The 13,124-nt window shown below is 33.7% G+C and overlaps 1 protein-coding gene across 4 annotated transcripts in view; it reads right to left on the minus strand.

The window, feature by feature from the left end:
- Positions 1–13,124, minus strand: part of LOC149797204 (baculoviral IAP repeat-containing protein 2-like) — a 162,783-nt gene that overhangs the window by 119,058 nt on the left and 30,601 nt on the right. For all 4 annotated transcript variants that reach the window (XM_089961892.1, XM_089961894.1, XM_089961891.1 and 1 more), the window contains one exon: positions 9,327–9,534. In XM_089961892.1, the coding sequence (XP_089818018.1) occupies positions 9,327–9,534 (208 nt within the window). The remainder of the gene's footprint in view (positions 1–9,326; positions 9,535–13,124) is intronic.

Raw genomic sequence — 13,124 nt, forward strand, 5'->3', positions numbered from 1 at the left:
ATATTGAACGAAGGACAGATAGAGCACTTTCTTCCTTTTGACAATATTTACTGCAAGGGAAAATAAATATATGGAATGCACATTTTGCATTCCATATACTTGCTCACACTGGCCCATAATCAACATGTGACATTACCACCAGCCTAATGCCAGCCAAATTATATTTCAAGGTGGACTGGGGCAAAATATGAGTATACAGTCTGTTGGCCAGTTGGATTTTTAGGTACACAAAGTAAATTTAATCGACAAAAACATTAAAAACCAAATGAACAATCAATAACAGTGGATTGTTTCTGATGCCTACTCAAAAATCAGAGTGATGTGAAAAGATAAATAACTCAGATTTAATCCCTGTTCACTGGATGCATATAACTAAAAATAAAAAGACTGTATATGATGTCTGATGACAATGGCTACTTCTGATTCCCCAACACCATCATATTCAAGAATTTGGATGCCTGGATGCCAGAGGCTTCAAAAAATAGCAAACACAGCTATAAAAATAAGAACAATTTAAATGGGATATGACACTATCAAATAAAAACAATAGTTGGATTACACTTAGGATGCCATAACAGAATGCATGCTAAGACCATGATAATGCTGTCCTATATTCATTCAGCTCAGCATTGCAAATAATATTTGAGACTGTAGCTCAAGTGAATTTAGGAAAACATTCAATAGATGTAGTATCGACATGGTGCCACCAGGGATCACAGCTTGGTATCTTTGATGTCACCACAATGTCTGTTTCAAAGACTGCATCAAAAATATGCCCAAAACACACTGCTTTAGAATCCATTCATTGAAATCAAACTCCCAATCTGCTTAAGGACTTTCCATTATCCAAACTTTTTTCAGACGTCAGGCACTATCAACTAGAACTGACTTTTTCTTGTGCCAGTCACCTGTTTCTCTGACACACCAAAATTCATGTTCTGCAGCACTAATATTGTTTTTCACTGCAAAGTCTATAACCTTTAACTTAAATGTTCCATCAAATGCATTACATTTTCTCTTTCCCATATTGGTGAAAGTAACCAAGTTAAGCAATTCATGATGTATGATATGTAAGTGACAAGTACACTGTAATTGATAGAAAACTGACTATTCATAAACTTGGGCCATTATTAATGTAGCGGTTGAACTTGGGGTTGGTAAGAGACACTTTTTATCATACAGTCTTTGAAATCACATCAAAGGATTGCTGTAACTGAACAGGTGTCAGTTGCGCAGTATGAACAATGGGACTCAACATGGCATTGAACAAGTATCAAACTAATGGCCCACTAGTTATAGACTTTGCAAAGAAAAACAGCAATAGTGCTGCAGACTGTCCACCCAGCTGTACATTTTCCTAGGTTATACTTGAAATCTTGACCTAAAACCTTTGACATCCAATGTTTTTCCATGGTTTTTCTACGAAAACCTGGGAAACCTCGGACAATGCTGTTATTTTGTCCAAGGTTCTGTAAGCACACCTCTGACATTATCTCAGACATTAAAAGATTTGTAGGAAATACCTTGGACAAAACCTTGGACATGAGAATTTTTTAGTTTTGACACAACTCAGAAATGTAGACCTAGAAAATATTTAGCTAGGAAATGGACATGGTCTGTTTTAACTGTGCACTTAGAGATTTCTATATATTTATTCAGAATGTATTTTTACAGTTTATAAAAATGAATAAAGTTTATCATTACCAAAACAACTAACAAGTCTAGGATTTGAATTAAAAAATTGACTTAATCAATGCTGATTGACTGATATGGATTTTACAGTATCCCCTTTCATTTCAGGCAACATGGTGCCAAACAGGATCGCATATTTTGGTTTCACATCTTATTTACATTAAGATAAAAATATGAGGTGAAGAACCAAAACCTATATACATGCTGGAATCCCCCCGTTAGAAAAATTCTTGGTATTCATACACTTTTAACAACTTCATACATTCATCTTAGTGTAACACAGTGGTCCCAGTTCTAATGCCCTGTAACCACACAGGACAACTGTAAAAATATATTTTCTAACAACTGAATATAAAGTAAAGTCTTCAATGTTTAATGGGTCACATGACATCTTTATTAAAATTTGTGTTTGTGTGTTAGTTACAGGAATAATAATTTAAAGTACCAGTTTAGAAGGATCATAAACTATTACAGTATTAGTGTAAAAATAATTTCTGAAAAATTGCATGGCACTGTTTATTTGTGACATTAGTTACAATAATAATAATTATAAATATACAAATGTGTCTGGAAAAAAATTGCATGCATGATTGGCATGGCACTATTTTTAATTATCATTGTGAATATGACAGCTGATAATAGCACAGTTACATGGAAGTTAATCCCTTTTAAAATGATTTGGGAAGAATGCACCAAACACTTGATTATGTTTTCTGACAACAAAAAGGGGTTGTACTCTGCTTGAACAACATTGATTCCATATCTGAAATATATATAATCCATTTTATGGGGATTTTAAAAATATTAAACTTTACAAAGAAATTAGGCTTTTGATGTTTAAATAACAAGAAAAATGACTTCCAAAGTTACTGATGACATAAATTTGAAATTTTTTCACTTTGAGTAAAAGATCAAGTAGAAAACACATGCTTGTGTTAGTGTACTTGTAGTTCATAAAGATTTTAATTTATACACCTAAATTCTAACACCTGAAGACAAACTCTTCCCTCTATATTTCCTTTGGACACAAATAGTTTCCCAACTGCAAATACATGGCAAGCTTATCTGTGGAGGAGGTATCTCTGAACTACTTCTCCAATTTCTTTCTTTCTTCAAATGTACTTGTAAATGAATTCTGCTTCTTGACCTTGCTTGTCTTAAAAACACTGATAATGTCCGCTTTATAATAATAATAATAATAATAATAATAATGACCTTATTTAAAGAGGGTAACACAATTAGCTAAGAACTAATCTACCTTGAGGCCCTCATACAAAGGAATTTTTTTTTATTTTAGCTGCAACTCTGAAGCCACTGGATATATTGGGTATGGAAGAAGGAAATAGAGTGGGCATTTCTAATCTCAACTGGAATACTATTCCAGAGCAGAGTTCCAGAGTACTGGAAACTGTTTTTAAATAACTCCTTATTTGGTTTGGGAATTTTATACTGTTTAGTAGACATGGATATCAGGTGGGGAGTATTACCAGGTCACGGTATCAGGGTCCTTGATTTTCTACTTGATTTTGATACTTACTTGTTTTGTTAGACGATCTGTTTGGTATTTTATTAATCAGCAAATAGAGTAGAAAATCAAGGACCCTTAATACTGTGACATGTGTTTCACTCAGGCTTCATGGATGTACTTCAAAGGGGCTATAGTAATTGTTTCTACATCTTTTAATTGATTCTTCCTTCGAATTCATTGTTAGAGTAATGTGTGTTTAGCACAGGCCTATATATACATAAAGAACCAAACGAATGCACATTTATCATTTATGAGTTATAATGTTGTAGATTTATAGTGTTATACTGTGTGTCTGTATCTCGTATATTTCAACAATGCATTATCCATGTATTCCCTGCACCAAGGAGGTGACAACTCGTCAACAAGCTGTGGAATGTGACTGTTGCCATCGATGGCAACACAGGACATGTGGCACAGGTGAGAACAACTTATACATTTTGTTACCTAAATATTTGTTTATAGTTTGAAATGAAATTAGTATGAAATATCAGATATAATGATAAAAATACCTTTCATTTTTGCAGCAGATAAGGACAAAGCAAGGGATTAAATAAAGATCGAAACAACATAGTAGAAGCACACTGTTTTTGCTTGAAATGTAAAATGAGCTACTTTTCTTCATATAAAAAGTATGTGAAGATTATGACTCAATTTTGGGACTACTATACAGTGAATTTTGTTATCAATAGCATAATCATAAACCGCTCAGGTGGCCTAGTGGTTAGAGTGTCTGCCTTGGATACAGGTGGTCGCAGGTTTGAACCCAGGCCGAGTCTTACCAAAGACTTGTAAAATACGGTACTAACAGCTGCCTCGCTAGGACGCAGCATTAAGAGGTTAGTGTTAGGACTGGTTGGCCTGGTGTCTGGATAATGTGTCTGGGTGGGACATCATGCTCCATGTCTTTGGCATGATACCCCAGTGCTAGACATCACTATAAACTGCCACACTGCAGACATCATAGTGATGTGACTGAAAAATTGTTAAAGCTATGTTAAAAATCCATATGTCCGAGGAATTCTCAGAATGCTTGGAAACCATGGACATGTCCGAGGATTCCTAGGAAACCTATGAGTATTGGTTATAAAAAACCTTGGAAGTCCAAGGTCAACCTCAGACATTTGAGAATAAAAACCTTGGACATTGGTATAAAAAAAATTTGTCCTTGGACTATTACCTTGGAAAGTCAGCAACCAATACTCTGAGGGTTTTCCTAGGAACATCTGTCCAAGGTTTCCCAGGAAACCTCATAACATGTACAGCCAGACACTGGGGAAAACAAACCAGTGCTGTTTTACATGCTCAAGGTCTCGTGGGTCAGTGGTTCTTTCTTGAGTTTACCCGGGTTCTTCCGCCACCATTTATACTGGTCACCATGTATACCCTACCTTGTGCTAAAAAATGGCATTAAACCCTATAATAAAAACAACAACAACAACAACTACATGTTAAAGGAATAAGGTCGTATTTTTCAAATTGGCAACTCATCAAAATATTGTGAACAATGCCAAGTTTGCCTTTACAAACTAAGGGAGTAAGGTCAGATTTAAAAAAAAAATTATATCGCAAAATTGAAACCAGTCAATCAAAAGACCAGCACACTTCCTTTGTAAATGCTTTGCATCTTTTGTAAGAATTACAAATTGCCAATGAAAGAATGAATGCTGAAAAAAGTGCGAAATGTCACAATCTCTGATAAAATAAAAACTGTGTATTTTAAATATTACTTAACATTATTGGCCAATATGATTCTGGGTTTCGTATTCACTAAAAATATTGGTGTTACTGTTTGTCCCTCAAAATGAAAGATGCCCTTTTTACAATATTTATCCTTAATTTCTTGGCAATGCAGACATACACACATATTCATAAACGTCTGAAGAATATACATCTTGTTGATCATAAATTTTTAATTAACCAGAAATTTTATTGTTAGCAAATAAATTGTGTAAAGGAGTTAAATTATTTCTTCTTTATGTATCTGTAAAGGATACTTACACAAATGTATTTCAACTCTTTGAACACTTTCTTCACATGTATTTCAATTCTTCCTAAATTCTTATTTTGAGAAGCATGTTGGGTACTTTAAGATGCCAGCTGAATTAAATACTTTAAGGACCAATTTCTACAAATAGTACCAAATGAATATGTATGATTTGGATCTTCAATGTAGCTTTAACAATTTGTCAGTCACATCAATACGATGTCTGCAATGTGATAGTTTATAGTGATGTCAAGCACTGGGCCAACATGCCACAGACATGTGGCATCATATCCCACCCAGTCACTTTATCCTGACACCTGTCAGACCAGTCCTAACACTAACCTCTTAAAGCTGAGTGCCTAGCCTTAATGCTGAGTGCCTAGCAAGGCAGCTGTTAGTAACATTTTTAAAAATCTTTGTTATGATTCAGCCGGGGTTCAAACCCACGACCTCCTGCATTCGAAGTGGACGCTCTAACCACTAGGCCACCGGAAAGGTGTACCAAATGAGTGTGAATATGAGGAATATACAATGAGAAAAGCATATCTGGTCAGGTTAATTACAATCATGAACATAACTTACAATAATCTTGCTGGTGCTTTATACAGAGATGCTCTCAGGATGTTACCATAAGGGGAGATTCCCCCCACCCCTTTTCATAAAAATAAGGGGGGAGTACAACGAAAATGAGGGGAGGAGGAAACAGCCAAAGTTCAATATTTACATAACACTTCAATATCCATCTCTTTCTTTCTGCTCCACTCAGGAAGACTGCTTTTGTATTTGTTTCTTTAGAAATGCTAATATTTTCCATTTGCATGGATATGTTATCTAACAATATATATGTATACAATAATTATATTTCTATTTTCCATTTTTTCTCTTCTTCACTACCTTCCTTTTGTTCATCTTCTCCTTACATCCTTACATTTTACATATAACTTTAAATATGCTGTCTTATGATCAAAATATTGCATTGTGATATATGTATGACATGCATGTATCTTCCAGCTTTATCTCAATAGAAATGTTTTTTAAAAAGAACCAACGATGCTGGGACTCCTAGATCTGAAAATGAATGCCAATATTCACTTGTTGTTTTAAAAAAATCTCTGACGTAACAAAAGTAAATGTATTGGTATATGAATCTGAAACCAAAGCAAATGTAATATTTGTTGTTACTGCAGACTAGTGATTTTTGCTTAAATTAGTAAAAACAGAACATTAAGTTTAAATATTTAAAATACCCACTCCATAACTTCATAATTCATTCACTTAGTCACAAATTCTCATTTTCATTTCTTATTTTATTTCACATCATGTTTCATTTTTTTTTAAAATTCTGGTTGCAGAATTCATTGTTAGACCTCCCAATATTTGATAAACTATTATATTGCAGTAAATTATATAGAATTTAACTCTGGCCCAGCCTAAAATAATAACTAAAAACAACGGGAAATTTATAGCCATGGGATGTGGTTAATCAGAAAAATATATAATGGCATCATAAATGTGATGTATAATGTATCTCCCTTCCCCCCTCTTGCAAATACACACATATGCTAAGATGTAGATGTTACCTGTAACAACTTCAAAGCCACATCAGACAAATATACTCGTGGCACTGAAAAAGTTTATATATATATATATATATATATATATATATTCCTCATGTGATTCATTCTGCAGGCACTTCATTTTGATTTCAACAGAATACTCACTCGAACAGGTGATACATAATATACTGAAACATTCTATAACACTTTCAAAATCTACATCAAATATGCAAATGTGCACACACAGCCACAGACACACACGTGTACACACATATTTTTCATCTAAGTCATTTTTTAAATAATTCAGCCCTGGTTAACACTGACTAAATAAGTACTGTTTTATTCACAGATCATCAGTGGAAATGATATAGGAAAGAAAACAAAAATTAAAATTGTGATGAATGTAAAGAGGTTTCAATATTAATAAAATTGGTCATTTGTGTTAATACATCTGATCTACTATGTGTAACTGCATAGGAAAATGAAACATAAATTCCACCATATCATTTCATTCTCACTTGTGTATACATACACAAAGTATTAAATGCAAATATAGTGAAAACAAGGTTCACAGAAAAAAGGATTAAAAAGGATTATTATTAAAGATTATTTTTACAACTTTAACAGTCATCAATGCTGCAAACAATCTATATTTTTTTAAAACAATAGTATGGGAGAAAATGAAGTATCATATACACATTACTTATATGACATACACAGTGTATATTTTATAGGACATTTGAAAACAATCCTTTTCTTGTGTACTCCACAGAAGTATGGTACAGTACAGGCCAATATTTTCTCTATTGAAGTTAATATTGTTTAAACTGTAGGAAAGATGACTGCACTAAATCTTAAATATATTTCGGCCTTCAGCTTATTTTATCAATAATACGAGTTATATAAAGTGTGTGCATGTGCAAAGAAATGCACTACACATAGACTCTGTTGTATGTTTACTTGTAGATTCAATTGTATGCTTTATTTTTCCTACATGATGAATTCTATTGTAACATAACCAAAAATAAAATGTTAAATCCTTGTTATACTTTACTTGTAAAGATCAATACATCTACTTATTTTGATATTAGTTACGACATCCTTTATTTGATAACTTAGCAATGTTCAGGCATGTTAAACAATAAAATTTTACTTAATACTTTTATCTCTTAGTTTCTGTTAGCTTTTTTCTCAAATCAAATGCTTCTCCAAAGGTTGAAACATGTGCACAAGGTAAGTTAAAAGTTATAAAGCATAAAGCATGTAAGAAGACTGATTAAAATATATTTACTGTTGTTTCTTCTTAATATTTTGAATACAATACTGATATGAAGATTGTCGACTGCAGCAGAAAATTTCTTTATACATATTCGAGACTAAGGTACCAACAGTGCAAATGAAACAAAATGCAAACACTACATACTGTAAAATTAGTCAAATTTTAGTTTTCAGGTATCATTCCCAGTCATCTTACAGTCATATGTGCAAGAAATGTGGTCACCATGATCTAGTTTTAAAAGGCATAATAAATATTACTTTTTGAAAAGAAAAATTCATATTAACTTTCATGACTGGAAAAGCAACAGTATCAAAGAAATAGAGCTAAATGCTGAACTCGGTGTAATCATTCAAGTGTAAAAAGAGTGTCACCATGACCTATTTTTTGCTAGCAAAACCCTTGGATCAAGACAAATGTACCAATCAGTTTTACATTTCTCCATGCAATGCTGTACCACAAAAACAATAACAAAATGGCCAGGAACTGCATGCTGACCCCATGATTAAACCACTAATGTAAAATGTGCACTCTTGACCCCAAGATTAAAAGACTGAGTGTGTGTGATATAGAATGAATTGTTTTAACTTCATAATGATATATCTTGTGTATAAACAAGCATAATCAAGCATTTTGGAAATATAAGTAAATGATAAAACTTTAATCACATCCACACTGAACAATTGTTTTAATACCTTGACCCTGAACCCAAGGTCAAAGGTAAAAAACAACTATGTCAAGCAAGGATTTATCTTAGCTTCACAATAATTCATCCCAGGTATGAAGAAAATCCATCAAGGAGTTTAGGAAATATAATTAACATTGCCCAAAACTTCTATGTAAATTTTCTCTATATCCTTAACTCTAAAGTCATATGGATGAGCTAGCGCAACAAAGAATGACTGTCTCAGCTACATAATGATTCAAACAAAGTATGATGTGAAATTGATCACAGGGTTTAGGAAATATAAACAAAAATAACAACACCTGAAAGAAAACCTTAACATAAAAAGTTCTTATGACTGTAGTCTTGACCCTAGGTAAAAGGAGCAACTGTGCATTTTGCAGAATCAATTAACTTGGCTTCATAATGATTCCTCCCATAAGTTTAGGGAATAAAGGCAACAAAAAAACTTTAGCCAAAAGCTTCACAAGCTGTTGACAATGACGCTATGTCTTGCTTCTCAATAACATGGACTTGGCCAGAATACCAGTAACATAAAAAAATTGCTATTATCTCCATTACGGTATGCAGTCAAAATCTATTACAGGAAAGCAAATTTAAATCACCTGTGAAAAAAAATCCAGCTTCTGCCATTTGCTGTGGAGTCTGATCCAGATATGGAGGCCAGCCATGACTAAAAGTTGCAATCCGATTAGGCAATGAGACATGTTCTGGAAACTTGGGCCTGTTGTCTGCTTCAGATTGTGCAGACTCTTCCACAGGATGGGACTGAATTCTGGGACTGGTCTCATCTGATCCTGAATTCTGTTTCTGCTACAAGGAATATCAACAGCAGTCAATTAATTCAAAATTAGTAGTAATTTTAAAAACTCTAAATTTGTATAGTATTAAGTACCACCTCACCGTGAATATTTATATAATCTAATTATAATGGTCACCTAAACAAACAACAGCAAATTTTCACTACTTTTTTGTAATTATTACAATAAATTATTTTGATACGACATAAAAATAATAAGAAAGCTAATGAATGTTTATTATGTTCTTCAATGTCTTGACTGTTATGATCCTCTTTAGGCTGGCAAGGCTGAGACACCTAGTCATTATCAGAGATCTGACTTCAGATAATGTGTTCCACCAAATCTGCAGGTAAACAGAGCCACTGATATAAGTATGGCAGTGACTTTCAAAATCTTCAACATATTTTCTTTCTGCTAAAAGAAATCTTCCTTGAGTTTCCCAAATCATGATAATTACTTGAGCAATCGATAAATATGTTGGTTGAAGTTGGTTTTAATGGCTTACTGAATATATCATGCCAAGGAAATGGGAGCCAAATGCCTTTCCCAAGGATACAAAGAAGCAGCTGACCATTGGATTATGAGTAAGATGCTGTACCAACTGAGATAATGTGAATCCCTCAGATAACAGTGGTTTCAAAACTCGCCCAAAAAGAGAAGCCAAACCAGACACACACACAGATAGTCTGTCATGTACTTTCTGACTCATAAATATCTAGCCTATGTGAAATCTTAAGGAAACAGAATGTGCCAGGTACTTTCTAAAATATGTGTTGGCACAAGGCACAGGTAAAATTGCACAAAGGCTGTCAAAACTTTTATATGTTAAATCATTTCAATAATTAGACCAAGAAATCTTACAATTTAAATATTCAAGGTTTGTCTACCAAGTTTTGGTGCAAAATGAATCATGACCAATAATATAACATTTTTTTTAGAATTAATAACAAAATTGATTAAATACCTGACAGAAGAATCTCGCAGCAATATGCAATTTAGTATCAAAATTGATGAATGAATATTTGTAAAGAAAAGCAGTTACAAGAAAGAGGGAATAATACAATAATATTCTTGTAATTCATGGTTAAGATTAGAGCTAAATATGATCAAGACCAGGAGTGTAGAAATCCAGATTTTAGGTCAAATACAAAAAAAAAAATTGTCAAATGTTTTTGCAAGTGTAAAATTGGTGACTACCTGGAAAATTCTAGAGCCATGACAAAAAGATTTTTAAAGTAATTAAACAAGAACACTACAAGTGATAGACAAAGTGCCTATCATCCTTGCATCACAATTACCCAAACCATCCCCTTCAGGTTCTGCAATTAACCAGCTTCATATTATTCCCAAGGGCAACCTGCCCTATAAAGTATGATAAAACAGTGATTCCCCTGGGGGTGCAATACTGTGAGTTACCTTGATGTCAGAACTCAGGGTCAGACTGAGTAAAAAAAAAAACCTTGTTGTAAGAACTGGAGGGCAAATAAAAAATTTGGAGGTCTCTGATAGGGAAACGCTGATAAAAGTATGTCATGGAAAACTGGAGTTAGTCCTTGTGTTCACTGTGACCTTGAGTAGTGTAAAAAAAAAGGGATTTGGATTATTTTGGGACTACTGGTACTTATCTATGTCAAAGCCTTCTATATTTTCTCACCTTGAAAATTTTTGCACATGCATGTGCAAGGGTGTCTCATTGAGAATAAAGCCATGAGGGCTTCCTAAATCAAATAGCTATTATCATACTACTATATATGTCTCTGCGATTGTAGCACAAGCTCTGTCGATGTGACAAGTATATACACAAGTACGGACATGAGTATGAAAGGAGAACCTCAACAAATAAATGCACAAGTACATCCATATACATGTTCACGTCCTCGTCCATGATCAAGATTTGCATAATGTCCACATGATCAACACACCAACCACTAATATTGTAATTGTATTACACACATAATCAGTGTAGACCCATAAGTCTATTTTGTCAGTACAGCCTCTGCTAGACACTGGCAGACTGCTAGCAGCCCAATCAATAGAGCTAGATAAAAGCATCTCTTGCTCTGTGTTATATGTCAGTGAGGCAGTACCAGCTCTTGTATAAAGTTGTATTCATTTCTGTATGCCTTTATATTCTCAAGGAAGGAATAGTGATTTCTTGACTTAACCATGAAATAGAGTATTCCAACATGCCTATTATTTTCAAAGCAGAATTTAACATTACTTTTGTTTATACAAGAGCCGGTCAAATTGGTAACCATCAATGTGAAAAAAAAACACATCAAATTATTGTCAGCAGAAGTGCTATCAATATTCGAGACCAAAAAGTATTTGCTTATGATTGCAAAGGACCATGTATGGATACATGTATATAATAAGCCATGGCATAGTTGTTGTTCTTGTTGTTGTGGGTTTAACACTATTTCTCAGCACATGATAGGATATTCATGGCAGCCAATATAACTGGTGGAAGAAGAAAAAGAAAAACCCAGGTAAGATCCGCTGACCCACGGGAAGATACTGGCAAGCTTTTTCACATACCCACACTGATCGAACCCAAGACTTGAACCCACATAGACAGAAGAGAGATGGCAGTGACCGGAATTAAAAATTGGACAGTTTTTCACATTGACTACAATAGAAGTGGTACACATGTACATTTGGTTTTGGTTAAGTTCAACAGCTTTTCATTTACTCATTAAAGAGCTTTTCATTTACTCATTAAAGAGTTCTATATGGACTAATCAGTTACCATGTCATACTCCTGATCAAGACATTCTTGGTTTGAATCACAGAAAAAAAATATTTTTCTTTAATAACTGAAGAAATGTCAAGCTTAGAAAAATGGTTGTACATGAAAATGAAAGTTAATTTGATGATGTAAGGTTACTGTCAATTATAACTGAGTCACACATAATTCTCTTAGACATAATTTGGTTTTAAACAACCTCTGAGCCTTTCAATCTGTGGATTGGCATGCTAGGAAATTCAAACCGCCATAGCTGACACTGACTTCACATGACTGTTGACCCTAAGAAACAGCTTAGAATCAGCCGATGTTTTTAATCTCTAAGAAACACTGACTCACAATGCAGTAACCCAATGCAGTAATTTGAAAGGATTTATGAGCATATCTAATGTGGAAAAGTACACTGCTAAAAAAATGCAGTATTTATCATGTCAAAGAAAAGATTATATTGTCATTTTGCTTAAGAGTATCATATAGATCTGTCACTGAGCCTCAAAAGAGGTATGATTTTTCAAATACATAGCCAAAGCATCTTCATAAAACAAATTGTGTTCTGGATTCTTTTGGATGAACAATGACATAGACTCACTTAAGCTCATAATAAAAGGCATGAAAAGTCAATGTGTTACAGAGTCCAAGAAAACGTCATGTTGCTGATGTTAGACAAGTGATCAGTCAGCATATCCATTGATGAAGACATTGAAATGTGTACTGAATATGTCACCAGTGATAAAGAATGTAGTAATGAGCCACTCAATCAGAGAAATACTTGCAGTATTCATATAACAATGGCATATAACAATCGACTATAAAATGTACAACACTTCTGAATTGGAGGAGCACAAGCTCTGGGAGAA

This window comes from Sinohyriopsis cumingii, chromosome 6 (assembly GCF_028554795.1).
Source record: "Sinohyriopsis cumingii isolate HCF-2022 chromosome 6, ASM2855479v2, whole genome shotgun sequence".
In the NCBI taxonomy this organism is placed as follows: domain Eukaryota; kingdom Metazoa; phylum Mollusca; class Bivalvia; order Unionida; family Unionidae; genus Sinohyriopsis; species Sinohyriopsis cumingii.